The sequence below is a fragment of the Microtus pennsylvanicus genome, chromosome 5 (assembly GCF_037038515.1).
Source record: "Microtus pennsylvanicus isolate mMicPen1 chromosome 5, mMicPen1.hap1, whole genome shotgun sequence".
Taxonomy (NCBI): Eukaryota; Metazoa; Chordata; class Mammalia; order Rodentia; family Cricetidae; genus Microtus; species Microtus pennsylvanicus.
The window spans coordinates 41,336,581-41,353,524 of record NC_134583.1 but is presented as its reverse complement, the minus strand read 5'-3'; the positions used below and the strand labels follow the sequence as shown (position 1 = coordinate 41,353,524).

The 16,944-nt window shown below is 39.4% G+C and overlaps 1 protein-coding gene across 1 annotated transcript in view; it reads left to right on the top strand.

Moving 5' to 3' along the window:
- LOC142851251 (phosphatidylinositol 3,4,5-trisphosphate 3-phosphatase TPTE2-like) overlaps nt 1-16,944 on the top strand; it is a 105,188-nt gene that overhangs the window by 44,756 nt on the left and 43,488 nt on the right. Inside the window, exons 7-12 of the mRNA XM_075975141.1 lie at nt 6,767-6,817; nt 8,254-8,415; nt 13,061-13,180; nt 15,139-15,238; nt 15,339-15,402; nt 16,096-16,160. Coding sequence (XP_075831256.1) covers nt 6,767-6,817; nt 8,254-8,415; nt 13,061-13,180; nt 15,139-15,238; nt 15,339-15,402; nt 16,096-16,160 — 562 coding nt within the window. The remainder of the gene's footprint in view (nt 1-6,766; nt 6,818-8,253; nt 8,416-13,060; nt 13,181-15,138; nt 15,239-15,338; nt 15,403-16,095; nt 16,161-16,944) is intronic.

Below are 16,944 nucleotides of genomic sequence, written 5' to 3'. Positions count from 1 at the left end.
TTTCATGTCCTCCTGTTGTGAGGTCGCTGGCTTCTGGTGGTTTCGTGTTGTTTTTCAGATTGTTGGGTGAATTCTTGCATTGGCGTCTCCCCATCTCTTCCTCCCAATATTCTCCTATGAATCTTCTTTTACAGGATCAGGTCTTCTTGCCGACTGATGTACCTTCCCAGTGATGTCACTCCCCAGTGATGTTTCTCCTGGAGTCCAGTTCGGATCTCCTTGCTGCTTGGTTAGCTCGCAAACAAAGGGCCCACCCTGTTTGCTGCAGGCAGGCTATGGAGACAAAGGAGCTACCGCCTTCCCCTTTGCACTCACCTTCGGGCTCAGTCCCAGCGCCCAGGCAGGCTGAGCAGGGAGGCGCTCTGCCGCCCCAGAAGGGAGGGATGGAGGGAGACAGGGGGTGGGGGGATCTGGATGTAAGCTGGATGAGATAGGAAGAGAGAGGAGGTACCGGGCAGTATAGTCCCGTAGGTTGATCAGGAAGTGTAGGCGGGCTGTTCCCGGGTGCCGCAGCACTCACTCACCACAATGATGTTTCACTAGGTGCCCTGATCGAAACTCCGTGCTGCTTGGTTCGCTCGCAGACAAAGGGCCCACCCTGCTTGCTGCAGGCAGGCTATGGGGACAAAGGAGCTACTGAGCTCCCCTTTACCCTCCGCTTTGGGTTAGGACCCAGCGCCCAAGCAGGCAGGGCAGGGAGGCGCTCTGCCACCAAGGAAGGGAGGGGGGGGAGAGAAACAGGGGGTGGGGGGATCTGGATGTAAGCTGGGTGGGAAAGGAAGACTTAATATAATTTTATTAAATATATTTTCTGCCCTGTTGAGCTGTACTTCTTCTCCTTCTTCTACCCTTATTATTCTTAGATTTGGTCTTTTTATTGTGTCCCAGATTTCCTGAATGTTTTGTGATGAGAATTGTGATGAGAATAACCGCACTGTTTTCTTTGATCAGTGCGGTTATTTTCTCTATGATATCTTCAGTGTCTGAGATTCTTTCTTCTATCTCTTGTATTCTGTTTGGAATTCTTGTGTCTGGAGTTCCTGTTTGTTTACCCAGATTTTCCATATCTAGTCTTCCCTCGGTTTGTGTTTTCTTCATTACCTCCATTTCATTCTTCAAGTCTTGAACCGTTTCCCTTACCTGTTTGATTGCTTTTTCTTGTTTCTCTTGTTTTTCTTGGGTATATTTGAGAGATTGATTCATTTCCTCTACCTTTTTGTTTTTCATCTCTTTTTCTTTATTGCAGTTTTTCACCTCCTGTTTAAGGTCCTCTATTATTTTCCTATAGTTCCGTTTAAAGTCAATTTCTTCTATTTCTTCTGGAGTAGGGTGTTCAATTCTTCTTGTTTCGGGATCCCCGGATTCTGTAGTAATATGGAGCTGCGGCGGGGCTGCGTCCCCAACACCCCAGCCGCCTGCCCGGCTAGCTTTACCCGAAATAATTACACGGACACTGTATTCTTTTAATCACTGCTTGGCCCTTAGCTCTAGCCCTTACTGGCTAATTCTGATATCCCAATCAACCCATCTCTAATAATCTGTGTGCACCGGTCTTACCGGGAAGATTCTAGGTCAGAGCTTCATCGCATGTGTCTGCCCGGGATCGGGGCATGACGTCTCTCTCTGAGGTGTCTGCTCCCGAGAGGAGAGCTGTGGAGTCTGGGGTCTGACCTCACTTCCTCTTCCTCCCAGCGTTTTGTTCTGTTTACTCCTCCCACCTATGTCCTAACCAATGAGAGCCAAGCAGTTTCTTTTATTTTAACCAATGACCTTCCTCCATCATTTCCCCTTTTTCAGTTTAAACAAAAAAAAGGCTTTAACTTTAACATAGCAAAATTACATATAACAAAACAGTTATCAAGTAAAAGTTACAATAATCTTTATCATAACAAAGGAAAACTATAACTAACTATTCTTAACTCCATCAAAGACTCCAGAAAGATACAATACTACCTAAGCAAACAAGAAAAAAGCAACTTTTAAAACTCTAGAAATGACAGAGACATTTCGCTGCCTGGACAGTCACCCAAAGTTCCTCTGTACCGTTGGGGCATTCATCTTCAGCCTTCAGGCCCATGGTATCCAGCAGACATTTCCATAACGCAGGAAAATTCAAAGTCAGTTCAGTCACTATCTGTTGTGTCCTGCAGAATGTCTCGCGGACTCTTTCATGAATCAGGAACCCCGAAAGATCATCTCACCTTAGGCAAGTTCAGTAGTCCTCTCTCTGCGGGTTCTCTGTGTCCAGTTTATGCAATAGTCCAGGCAAGAGCAGTTTCTTGCCCAAATGGCTATCAAACTCCATACGGATCCTCTTCGATGCCCATCTTCCTCTTGAAGTAGATTGGTGCTGCCAGGAGCAGAGTGTCTCATTGTCATGAAAAGCCCTAAGTTATTAAAACATTTAAAATGCCATATTCTGTAATCTTTGAAAGACATGAAGAATGTCTATCTAAAATACATCTCTATATATCTAGAAAATCTAACTAACATGACTGCAAGCTTTACTATTATCGATGATTATCCATTAACAACCTATATTTCTTAATTATACAGTACATATTTAAATGAACTACACAATCACAATACCTTAATCAAAATCAGAAACACTTATACATATAACAAAATTGACCTTAAATCTCTATCAATAAAGCAAAATCTATACTAATGCAAATTATTCATACCTATATCATATCCCCCTTTAAATGTAAAAGAACATTTATAAACAATATTTTGGGAACATGGGCGCAGTTTTTTCTCTCCAAACTGCTTCCTGCTGAATGGGGGCGTCGTTAATTAGATCTTTCATGGTATAACCTGTGTGCTAGTTTCATCTCAGTTGGCAGTTGAGCGAAGTAATTTTTTGAGGGTGTTCACAGGAACTTTTCGGGAGGTCGTGGTCTATCATACCAAATCAGGATAGAAGAAATGAACAGGGTCTCATCCTCTGTGAAAACAAAATAAGAAACTCTTTTCCAATGTATCATATCCTTAGATCCAAATTTTGAAATCATACCCTCATGATATCCGTTCTGGTTCCACTTGGCAGCCCATATAATGAAATGTCTCTCTGTACTTAGCTCCTTCACAGTCAAAAATTTTAAAGAAAACACAATAATACAAAGAATCCAGACTCTCTGTGAATTTTCCATTTTTATGTGGCTTATTTTTATTTATATCTATAACTATCTGTACTCTGTCTCTTTAAAGACTTTACTTTTACTTTTTTCTTTTTAAACCATTAACTTTATTCTCTATATTCTTTTTCTTCTCTCTCCCAAGCCTACGTACATTCATCCAACAGTGTGACTCATTTAGTGGTCTGAATCTGTCCTATTGTGAATCTGCAATTTTTTACTATCCAGGAGCACTTTTGATTTGCGCCTTTAAATCACTACGCGCTTAAGAATCTAAGCTGTGACATTCCTAGGTTAACTTTTTGCTTTTTGAGTGTATATCTTTGACCTGTAGACCAGGCTGTCTTTGAACTCTCAGAGATCCGCCTGTCTCTGTCTCCCAGGCATTGGGATTAAAGGTGTTTGCTACTACACCTTGAACTCACAGAGATCTGTTCGTCTCTGCCTTCTAGGCACTGGGATTAAAGGCGTGTGCTACCACACCTTGAAGTCACAGAGGTTTACTTTAAGAATTTTAACTTTTAGTCTGCATATATTTTTAACACATTTTAAACCATTCAGAAATTTTCTCTGTCTTTGAATCTCTCTTTACTGTATATCTCTCTTTTTTTTTGACCACATGAGTCTTTAATTTACCAAGCAATCTCAGTAGGACTAAAGCCGTGGCATTGATGGCTGGATCCTTAGCTTTCCAGCCTCATGGCTGAGGTACTGGCTGTAGCCATGTTTATAGCATTTCAAGGTCCTTGCCAGCCAGCTAGCCACAACAGACAACACTCAAATCCTCTCTCTGTAGCCGGCCCTCCTGCCTCAAACAGTCAGAGTTTGCCCTGGCAGGATGGCCCAGAAAGCCGGCATTTTAAAACGGCACAGCTTTTTTCCTGCTACGGCTGAAAACCGAAAAGCATGCGTTCAGCTTTTCATCAACACCGTTTAAGTGTTTCGTGGCAGGACCTCTTAATGAGCTGCAGGCTTTGCAGCTGAAGCTGAGTCAGGAAGCCTCTCTTAGATGAGGTGCTTGCTTAGTAGACCCAAGAAATTGCCATAAGAAACATGCTTTACTCTATTCTTTTCCAAGCTTTCTCAGACTTTCTGTGGACTCAGTTAGCCACACGTCTGGGCGTCATTTGTAGTAATATGGAGCTGCGGCGGGGCTGCGTCCCCAACACCCCAGCCGCCTGCCCGGCTAGCTTTACCCGAAATAATTACACGGACACTGTATTCTTTTAATCACTGCTTGGCCCTTAGCTCTAGCCCTTACTGGCTAATTCTGATATCCCAATCAACCCATCTCTAATAATCTGTGTGCACCGGTCTTACCGGGAAGATTCTAGGTCAGAGCTTCATCGCGTGTGTCTGCCTGGGATCGGGGCATGACGTCTCTCTCTGAGGTGTCTGCTCCCGAGAGGAGAGCTGTGGAGTCTGGGGTCTGACCTCACTTCCTCTTCCTCCCAGCGTTTTGTTCTGTTTACTCCTCCCACCTATGTCCTAACCAATGAGAGCCAAGCAGTTTCTTTTATTTTAACCAATGACCTTCCTCCATCAGCTGTATAAAAGGGTTTTATTTTTACAATGTACCACACTTGTCAATTCTCTCCTTAATTCCTTGGTAAATAAAGTCCTGTTCAGAAAACGCTTTTCTCTACCTATATCTTGTAGGGAAAACCCATGTTTTCTTCTAGCAGTTTTAGTGTTTCAGGTTTAAAATTGAGGTCTTTGATCCACTTGCATATATAGATCCTATAAAGATATATAGGTCTAATTTTAGTCTCATGCATGTGGATATCCAGATTTCCAGGCACCATTTGTTTAAAATGCTGTTTTTGCCTATTTGTCAGATACAAAAAGACATACTTGGTTCTTGTATTTTGTTCAATTAGTATACATGTTTGCTCTTGTGGTGGTGCCATATTGGTTTTATTATTTTATATCTTGAAGTCTGAAATGGCAATCCCTCCAGTATTATTCTTTTTTTTCTGTGATGATTTTTTTTATGACAACTTATGCTGGAGACGTTGTGGGGTAAAGGGAACACTCCTCTATTTCTGGTGGGAATGCAAGCTGTTACAGCCCCTTTGGATGTCAGTGTGGTGATTTCTCAGAAAATTAGGAAACAACCTTCTTCAAGACCCAGTAATACCACTTTTGGGTATATACCCAAAGGATGCTCAATTGTGCCACAAAGACATAAGCAGCATTGTTTGTCATAGCCAGAAACTGGAAACAACGTAAATGCCCCTCTACCGAAGAATGGATAAGGAAAATGTGGTACATTTACACACTGCTTTGGGTTTTTCTCCATTTAGGACAACGTGACTGTGGGTTTGTCATATACAGCCTTTATTATGTTGAGGAGCACTGTTACAGGAGTGGGTTACTTGTTCATCCAGGCCGCCCATTAGCTTACATCCAAGATAACAACACAGAAATTGTATTTATTAAAACACTGCTTGGCCAATTAGCTCTATTGGCTAACTCTTACATTAAATTAACCCATTTCATTAATCTGTATATTGCCACGTGGCAGTGGTTTATCAGGAAGAGGATCCACAGTGTTGACTCCTTCTCCACCTTCCTTCTCCCAGCATTCTGCCTAGCTTTCCCTGCCTACCTAAGTTCTGCCCTATCAAGGCCAAAGCAGTTTCTTTATTCATTAACCAATGAAAGCAACACACAAACAAAAGGACCTCCTACTCCAGAACACGACTTCCACGTTTACTTCTCCAGGACTTTTTATCATGAAGCATGTCAGATGTCAGTTTTTACATCTCTTGTCATAATCATATGCTTTTCTCAAGTTATTTGTTTGATTTACTGTACTTATTGACTTATGTTTATTGAATCAACACTGCATTTACAGGATTAAGCCAACTTTATCATGGAGAATGCTTTTGTAATATGTGTTTTTATTCAGTGTGCTAATATCTTACTGGGGCTTTTTGTATCTATGTTTGTAAGGAGTATCTATCTATATTTTTGCTGTATCTTTACCTGGCTTGGATATTAGAAAAATACTGGCTTTAAAGAAAGAGTTTGGGAGTCCTCCTTTAGTTATTGTTGTTTCTAGACAGGGTTTCTCTGTGTAACTGCCCCAACTGTCCTAGAACTTGCTCTTTAAACCACAATGGCCTTGAACTCACAGAGATCTTTCAGCCTCTGCTTCCCAAGAGGTGGTATGCACCAATACCACCTGGCTTTAATTTGTATTTTTAAGAAGAAAACCATCATTTTGTTGCTAGGACACTGAGGTATCTCCAAGTCTGACGATTTGCTGATAGAAGAGTGGACACTGGAATCCTTTTTAAAAAGCCAGCCTTCTTCATCCCCATCCATGATGCTTTAATTGGCTGTTCCCAAGCTCAATGTTTCCTTAAAGCTGGAGTTGGAGCTTTCCATGCCAAGATATGTTTACTAAATATCCAATGCAAGGTGTTTTATTCACATGTATTCTAGCTAGAAACACAAAAAAAGCAAAAGCACAAATATTTTAATTACTAGCATAGGACATTTTGGTATACATATTATGAGGAATATTATGTAAAATTTATACTTATAAATTATTTTTTTCTAAGTTCATAATACATGTTAGGAGGAATATGTGATTGATTTAATTTTCCTAACTTTTATAGGAACACGATTAAGGAAATAGCCTATTTCCTTGTATCATCAGTTGCCTTCAGGTATGTGAGGGTCTTGAAATGGAAGTAAATATTTTTGACATTTATGTTTAAAAATTTAATAAAAAGGGACCTGAAAAAAATAAGAGAGAACAAAATAAAAGAATTTTTGCATCAATGTGTTGCTAAATTAGTTCATGCATCCACAATATATAATCTAATCTATCTTGCAAGTTTAGTTAAGACTAAGCAGTATGAAGTACAATGGAATAACCTTTTTTCAAATCTAAATGTTACATATTGATTTTTATCTGATTATAAATGTAAAAATAGGAAAGAGTACAATTTTAAATTCTGTAATTATAAGCTAAATGTTATATAAATGCTTTATACACCCCAAATTACTCAATTCCAGAAATACTTTAGTATTTAATTAGATTTATTTGACACATGATTACAAAGATTTATGCAATGCAATTATTTTCTTTAAAATTAATTTTGTATGTGTATGGTGTTCTTATTTGTACAGATGTGTGAGTATATACGTATGTGTATCCACATCTCAACATTGGGTATCTTCTTCAATGTCTTGTCATCTTATTGTTTTGTAAATAGGGTCTCTCATTATATATGTCATTCACTCAGGCTATGCTGACTGACCAATGATTTCCCAAGATTCTTCTGTCTCCATATGCCTAGGAATGAGATTACAGGAGCTGCACTCCCCTGTACCCTACTTTTGCATAGATGCTGTGGATGGAACTGGGGAGTTCAAGCATGAGTGGCAGGTGTTTTACTACTGAACTATTTTGCCAACTCCCAAGTTAGCAATATTTTAATTGTATTGGTAGGTTTTAAAAAGCATACTTTAAAGTTGAGTTGATTCATCTTTGTAATTTAGGAAAATAATAATCTTATATGTTTTTTGAGACTATGCAAGAATAAGTCTGGGACAATTAAGAGTTGAATTAATCATTCAATATTTATGAAATTGAATTCTTTCTCATGTATCTGTTCTGTATGCAGGATCCATGTGTGAACCCGTGCATATGTAATCGTGTATTTACGGGTGAAAGTGTGTTTTAAAGGGAATATGTTATTCATGCTTTCACTTCTTTTTGTTGCTAAAGTTAAACTTATTTGGACTAATGTGATTTCATTTATTATGAGAAATTTGTAAAAAGTCATTATAAATTCTGAGCATTTAAAGGGTTTACACTGAGAAGCTTATGACTTTAATTTAGATTTGTTGTTCTAGCTTAGAAGTGTTCAACTGACATCCCTGCTGTAGGAAGTGTGGAGGGGCTTGGTGCAGATTTTAATCACTGCTTTTATTGTGTGAAAACTGAACATTTTCTTAAGACTCTAAAGCAGCACTGTTCTTTCTGTCACAGGACAGTTTAGCTTTAAAAAGGAATTTTGGGGGCATCTGAGCATTGGCTTTAATATTGTGTCACTATGGAGGCAGCACCTTCACTCTCTCTGTTTGTTTGTTTTAGAATATTTGAAATTATGCTGATCTTTCTGGACATATTTCTTGTGGCTATAGATCTACATCTTAATAAAAACATATTTTATATTCCTCTGGAATATAGTTCAGTTTCTTTTGCTATTGCTTTGTTTTTCCTTGTGGATGTTCTTCTTCGAGTATATATAGAAGGGTAAGTGTGATTTTACTTATTTTTTTGAAGCATAAAGACAATTTTTGCAGTGATATAACAAGTATCCTGTAAGAATTGTCATGTCAGCTCAACAAAATGGGTTCTCCATCAAAGTGATTCTCCTCATAGGTTTGTTCCACAGAAAAGCAATCAGCTAAAGTCAGTTTTCTGTGGAGCAGCTTTGCCAGTGCTGCCATTGCACCTCTGTCTACAACAATGCGCTGCAGAGGATTTTCTCAATTGTGTCTCTACATTCATGAATAAAAGGAACATGTATGTGATTGTTTTAGTTAGGGTTTTTATTGTTGTGAAGAGACACCATGACCACAGTAACTCTTATAAAGAAAATGTTTAATTAGGGCGGCTTACTTAGTTTCAGAGGTTCAGTTCATTAATCATGTTGGTGAACATGGCAGCATGCAGGCAGACATGGTGCTGGCTATATCTTGGCTTGCAGGTAATAGGAAGTTGACTGAAACACTGGGAAATATCCCGAGCATAGGAATTCTCAAAGCCTGCCCCCACAGTGACATACTTCCTTCAACAAGGTCATACCTACTCCTATAAAGCCGTATCCCCTAATAGTGCCAGTACCTATGAGATTATGGGAATCAAATTACATTTAAACTATCACATTTCAATCCCTGGCATCCATAAAATTGTAACAGTTTCATAATGCAAAATTCATTTACTCTAACTTACCATAGTCGGTCACAGTCTCAACAATGTTTAAAAGTCCAAAGTTCAAAGTCTCCTCTGAGATTCATTCAATCTCTTAACTGTAATCACTTGTAAAATTAAAATTAAAAATGATCACATACTTGCAGCAGGATATGCATAATGGCACAGGATATGCATTACCATTCCCAAATATAGGGAAGGTAGCATACTGAGGAAATGCTGGACCAAAGCAAGAAGGAAAGCAAGCAGGGAAAATTCCAGATTCTGCATCTTCATGTCTGATGTCAAAATGGTCTTTAGATCCCCAACTCCATCCAGCTTTGTTGACTGCAGCACACTTCTTTCTCTTGGGCTGGTTCTACTCTCAGCAGACACCCCACAACTCTCGCATCTCCAACATCTTGGGATCTCCAGGGAAATCCAGGCTTCAACTTCATAGCTTCACAAAATGGCCTCTCTAGGCCTCCATTCAGTGACAACGCTGACACTTGCCCGGCCTCAATGGTTTTCATCGGGTGTGGCAGCACATTACCTAACCCATTTCTTCTACCCCTAACTCTAAAGTTAGAACCACATGGTGGAAGCTGACAAGTTTTTCTGCTTGCTAGGCCTGGAACATGGCTTCCTCATTCAATTACATTTTTACCAGCTTTCTGTTCTTCACTGCCTAAGATTGGCTGTCTTGAAACTGGATCTCTAGACCAGGCTAACCTGAAACTCAGAGATCAGCCAGCCTCTCCCTTCCCAGTGCTGAGAATAAAGGCTTGCCCCACCACTCCTGGCTCTAAACTTTTTTCTAGTTCCTTTTTACAAGTTGAAAATTCAGCTAGGTGAGATCTTGCCCTGAGGTCATCACTCTGTTTATTGCATTTCTTATCCATTTATCTTTTTTTAAAATACATTATTTTTTTTTATTTTATTTGCATTGGTGTTTTGCTTGCATGTATGTCTATCTGAGAGTGTCAGATCTTGGAGTTACAGACAGCTGTTAACTGCCATGTGGGTGGTAGGAATTGAACCTGGGTCCTCTGGAAGAGCAGTCAGCACTCTTAACCACAGAGCCATCTCTCCAGCCATTTATCTTGACTGTACTTTCTAATGGTCTTTCTCTCCTCAAAATTTACATTTTGTAAATTACCCTGATCAGTTTGCTCCTTTTAATTATAAAACTTTATTAGAGTTACCACAAATAACCACATAACAGTGTCTATACTAGGTTGAGATTTCTTTGGCCAAAGGAATTAATCCAAACCACTTCACTTTAGCATCAGGCAGACTCTTCAGACAAAGGCAAAAGTCAGCCACTTTCTTCACCGATGTATCACAAGACCAGTCTCTAGGCCACATACTAACATTCTTCTCCTCTGAAACCTCTTGATAACCACAGTTCATCAAATCATGTTCAGAAACACTGTCTTCCATGAGAGTATAGTCTATTAAGCAGTGCTTAAAGCATTCCACTGCTTTCCTAACCCAAACTCCCAAAGTCCATATTTCTCTAAACAAAACACGGTCAGTCCTATTCCCGCAGTATCCCAGTCCCTTGTATCAACTTCTATCTCAGGGTTTATTGCTGTGAAGAGACACTATGACAGCAGTAACTCTTATAAAAACATTTGATTTGGGTGGCTCAGTTTCAGCTTCAGATGTTCAGTCCACTATCATCATTGTTGGGAGCATGGCAGCATGCAGGCAGGTGTAGTACTGGCTGCGTCTTGGCTTGTAGGCAGCAGGAAGTCGACTGCAACACTGGGCAGTTTCCTGAGGATAGAAAACCTCAAAACCTGCAACTACAGTGGCACGCTTCCTTCAACAAGGCCATACCACTCCAACAAAGCCACACTTCCTTCAACAAGGCCATACCCACTCCAACAAAGCCACACTTCCTTCAACAAGGCCATACCACTCGAACAAAGCCACACTTCCTTCAACAAGGCTATACCCACTCCAACAAAGCCACACTTCCTTCAACAAGGCCATACCACTCCAACAAAGCCACACTTCCTTCAACAAGGCCATACCACTCCAACAAAGCCACACTTCCTTCAACAAGGCTATACCCACTCCAACAAAGCCACACTTCCTAATGGTGTCACTCCCTGAGGTTATAGGGGCCAAGCACATTCAAACTACTATAGTAGTGTACAAATATTTACATTGATTGACTTGAATTCCAAATCAAATGTGATGACACACTAAAGAATAAGTCACATGGGCTGTGGTGGTGCACGTCTTTGATTCCAGCCCTTGGAAGGCAGAGACAGGCTCCAAAGCTACACGGAGAAACCCTCTCTCAAAAAACAAAAACAGAACAAAAAGAATACATCACAAATAATTCATATTTCAACATAAATAAAAATGTCAATTATATTACAGTGCAGAAGAGTTCAGAGGCAAATTCTTTCCATCAACAAAATCGCAGTAAAACAGACCATGGTTTTCTAAGCCATACTTTGTGGTTATATTGCTCTGGGAGTCAGGGACTAGATTCTCTAGTTTCATTTTATTCTCGAGCATCTCAGAGTGCAATTTCTCTCCTTTCCTAAGAGGATTTTTATCCTCGTGTACTTTTTTGAGCTAAGTATAGTTCTCCACTGCTCAGTTTCCCAGAGTCTGAGGAAAAGGCTCTCACTAGTTTCATCAGTGATGTAGTCATTGCTAAGGTGTTTATGCTTCTGTAAATAATCCTTCACTGATAGTCCTCTAAGGAACCCTATGGAACTCAGACCTCAAAACAGACACATAAACAAAAGTCATCTGAAAGGACAGAACCTCAATTCAGAAATGTCATCCATAAGAAGCAGCTGTAGTGCATTTTCTTAACTAGTGATTGATGAGGTTCTGAGTTCTATAGGAGAGAAGGCTGAGCAAGCCAAAGGGAGCAAGACAATAAGCAGCACCCCTCCATGACCTCTGCATCAGCTCCTGCATCCAGGTTCCTGCTCTGCTTGAATATTTGTCCTATTTTCCTTTGGTGATAAACATCACTGTGGAAGTGTAAGTCAAATAAACTCTTCTTCCCCAACTTATGTTTTGGTCAAATATTTCATTGTAGCAATATAAACCATAACTACGACAATTGAAAAACATCCATCTAAAAATAGATGCTATCTCAAAATCAGAAGAAATTTTCTCTAGAATACCAGTAATCACATATGAAGAAAGGAAGTCTGTTTTTGACCTGGACAGACTATATTTGTTCATTGAAACACCAGGATTCATACAAAGCCAGGTCCTGAGTTTGAAATAATGGAATCCTCTCCTTATATAAGTTTCTTCTATACTTTCCCATTCCCAGTTTCTTTATACTCCTTATTCAGCTTCATCTGCTCACCAGCAATGCATATTGTCTGTACTCTACCTACAAAGGAGAAGGAAGTTCTTGCCTCTTGCTCAGTGGTTTACTTCTGTCTCTTATCAATTATGAATTGCTATCTTGACACTTTAGATAGATAGATAGATAGATAGATAGATGACACATAGATTGATAGATACATAGATAGACAGATGATAGATAGATAGATAGATAATAGATAGATAATAAACAGATGATAGAGACGTGATAGATGAGAGGGGGGATAGATGCTTTACCACGTGAAAACTCTATATTGATGTATGTTTCCACTACTTCAGTAGTTTTGATAATGCATTTTGAACAGATTAAGACAGGACTCTTTTTATTTTGGTGAATTAGCAAGTTTATTGCAGTTACATACAGAAGCATGAACAGCTTGGCCACCTCTACCCCATCATAGGTGGTAACTCTCAAAATTTATTGGCCAGTCTCAGCTCCAGCCAGCCTACACACCCAGAAGACACTTGTTCTTGGAACATAATTATATGCAGGTGACAGAGTGGGGACCAGGAGCCAGTAAGTGGTTAGAATCCCGGGACTACTGATAGGGCTGAAGACAGAATTCCTCATGGAGATGAGTCAGATAACTTTCCCATCTTTCTGCCCCAGGAGACAACATTACTTTTCTGACTTACTGAACACCCTAGACGCCGTCGTCATTGGTGTGACTCTGCTCATCGCCATCGCTGTCATGTTTTACGAGAAGAAGTTTCTTAGAGATGTCCCAATGTATGAAACATATTGTTTACCTCTCAAAACTACTACTTTTATGTTTTTTGAGTTGTTTGCTTCCTTTGATTTGTTGCATTTCCCATGGTTTTATTTACTATTTTGACTGAACTCTCTCTTGGCTGTTCCAGATAAGTCGTCTACAAATAAGTGTTCATATAAATTTCCATGTACTTTGAAATTAAAACATGTTGGTATTTAGGGGTCTGTTGAGGATATACACACCAACAATCTTTAACTGAATAAAAATTACAAAGGGGAAAAACTAGACTTGACTCCTCTTATATCAACTTTAACTTCAGAACGTAATGTAATTTCATAAATTCCCATTTTTGCTTCAATAACAAATACCTTAGATATAAAGTATTGCAGTCCGGGGATTTACCTGTAACCAAGAGATTATTTAACATGTATATAATTTGAGTGACTCCAGTTAATATCTCTAAAGTATAACAAGCATAGCAAGAAACTAGGAGGTAATGTGGGCAACCACAGACAGGAAGTTTTGCAGGGCAGTTGTACTAGGAATGAGACGACTCTGGCAAAGTCTGAATTGGTAGGGTCTATTAGGAGGGTTCTCTTCTTTCCCTTCCCTCATCCTCCCCAACTTTCCCCCTCCTTTTTTTCCTTTCTCTCCCGCTTACCCCCTCTTTTTTACTGTGGCAATGTAGAACAGAAAGATATGTGTGTCTAAAGATCACAGGGGCAGTTTTATTCATTTGTTAAATAACTGGCTTCTTTCTGTACCCCAACATCCTAGGACTTCAATCTAGGATTCAACTAAATGTGTTGTATATTGGAAGTAACCTGAGCAACCAACCTCTCAGTTGACACCTTAAAGTCAATGAATTAGGGGCTCTAAAACCTGTTACCCTATGCTTTATTTTTTATCGTTTTTAAAAACACTTATTCATTTTTATCTTATTTGTTTGGGTGTTTTGCATGCATGTATATATATGCACCATACATCATCAGTGCCTGTAGAGACCAGAGAAGAGAACTCGATCCCCTGGAACTGGAATTGCAGATGGTTGTGAGCTGTCGTCTGGGTGCTGGGAACTAGACCCATGTCCTCTACAAGAGCAAGTGCTCTTAACTGCTGAGCCACCCCTTCACTCCATAGCCCATGCTTTGAAGAACTTTACAGAGCTCTTCATGGTGCCTTGTTCATATGGCTTCAAATTAAATACCCAGGGCTGGAGAGATGGCTCAGCAGTTAAGAGCATTGCCTGCTCTTCCAAGGTCCTGAGTTCAATTCCCGGCAAGCACATGGTGGCTCACAATCATCTGTAATGAGGTCTGGTGCCCTCTTCAGGCCTGCAGACATACACACAGACAGAATATTGTATACATAATAAATAAATAAATATTTAATTAAAAAAACAAATTAAATACCCAGTTTTTAGAGCAGTAGTTCTCTACCTTGGTGTTTTACATGGTAGGAGAAACAACAGTGAGCTTATTTGGCTAATATTTGAGTCTATTTTCTGATATATCCTTACCAGCAGTAGTGATTCTTTATTTACTGATATTAATATCACAGGCAGTGTTTTGATGAGCACACAAACATGCACACTCACAGAACAGGGGAAAAAAAGAAAAATGGTGTTAAACCACAAATTCTGAGTTTATCTTTTCCAAACTTAACATTATTGACATTTTAGGTCAAATAATTCTGGCAAAGGATGTCATTCATGATGAAACATTTATTAGGGCACCTATCCCATATCCGCTTAATAGAGTAGCAACACACCCACATAATATGACAATCAAAAGTGTCTTCTACATGGGAGTAAAAGAACGCTGCCCTGACCAAGGACCACTGTTCCAAACTGAAAACAGAAGTAGGAGCATGCTTGGCCCGCAGCACCAGCAAAAATGAATGAATGACTGTTAAACTTAACACACAGTAACCAAATATTCTGAGTACTTAAATTTTTATGTATAAATTTACTTAGATTGGGAATTGTATTTCGACCTCTGCGGCTTTTTATTCTGATACGAATTTTGCAACTGGCTCATCAAAAAAGAGACCTTGAAAAGTTGCTGAGGCGGCTGGTGAGTGGCAGCACATTTATTCTTTCAGGTGGTAGATTTGTGTATTTTGTTATTTTTTCCTGATGATCTGTGTCTAAAACTTTATGACTTTCCAATTCAGGTTTCAGGAAACAAAAGACGATACATGAAGGATGGGTTTGACCTGGACCTCACTTATGTTACTGGTTTGTGAAACCTACCTGTTGATATTGTTTATAAAAATTGGACATTTTGTGTGTGACTAGTAGATGTTGCATTCTCTTTTGATTACTGCAATGTTATTTCAAAGGATTCTTTATCTAGGAGCACACATGCCATTGTGGCAGTGTGACCATGGTAATGGGAATATCTACTTATGTCACTTAAAACCAGTACAGGAGGTGGGATGGGTTATAATCTTAGTAGGCTTTTATTTATTCAGCTCAGGTAGTTAACCGTGGTTCCAAGGACCCCAGGAGAATTTCCAGTCTCCTTACAACTCCAGAAACAACAACTCTGTTGTTCTCAGATTTCCTGAGACACATGCCTGGAAAGTTCTCTGGAAGTTGCTGCACTTACTGGAGTTCAGGCTGTTTTCTTTGGTTTGTTAAAGAAATTTTACTGATACTGAGGAAGCTTCAGACTTAGCCCTATAGAAATCTGTGGTCAATAGATGATCCAATTGAGTCTTAGGATCACTGTACCCATTTAATGGTTATTATTATATCGAGTAATTTAATATAGTAAATCATTCAGATTATTCAGAGAATGTTATTATTCTATTCCAAATGTTGTCTTTATTTTTTTAAAAAAGGAGTTTTTCTATATGTAGTTGAAATTTTTATATGTTTTGTCATCTTTATTATGATAGTCATCATAGCAATTACTTTGACCTGCAGAGCGTATTATTGCCATGTCATTTCCGTCATCTGGATGGCAGTCTTTCTATCGAAATCCAATTAAGGTAAGGCTGCCCCTTAGCCAGTGCTCACTGCTCCATAATAACCATGTTGATATACTTCTAAATGCTATTCTTTAAGTCAAAACTCTGACTGATTGGCATCAATTTGCTTTTTCTATTTATAAACTATTCTAAAATTTTACTGGCTTGAAAGCACGATTTTGTGTATTTTTGGTTGTGAGCCTTTTAATGGCTGAGCCATCTCTCCAGCCCTAACCATTATTATTATTTTTTTTTGATTTTTCGAGACAGGGTTTCTCCATAGCTTTTGGTTCCTGTCCTGGAACTAGCTCTTGTAGACCAGGCTGGCCTCGAACTCACAGAGATCCGCCTGCCTCTGCCTCCCGAGTGCTGGGATTAAAGGCGTGCGCCACCACAGCCCGGCTCTTAACCAGTATTTTTTAAACTCATGATACTGTGGCTTAAGGGTTAAGCTGGGTGGTTCTAGTGAACCAAGATGGAACTGATTTTCTCAGCGGGAAACTCTTGCATTTGTGAGAAACTACTGGGCCATCTGAAGATTTACCCGTCCTCAATAGCTTAGTCTCTCTCTCTCTCTCTCTCTCTCTCTCTCTCTCTCTCTCTCTCTCTCTTTCTCTCTCTCTTTCTCTCTCTCTTTCTATATATATAAAATGTTCTTAAAATAAGGCTTCTTGATCAGCACAAGCAGGCCAAGATTCAACTTTTTTACATAAAGGCAATGGCAGAGGTTACAAAAACAGCAGTCAAAAGAGACTGCAAAGCCACTTAGGACACATGCTCAGCCTAGTGTGATATGGTCGCCTCT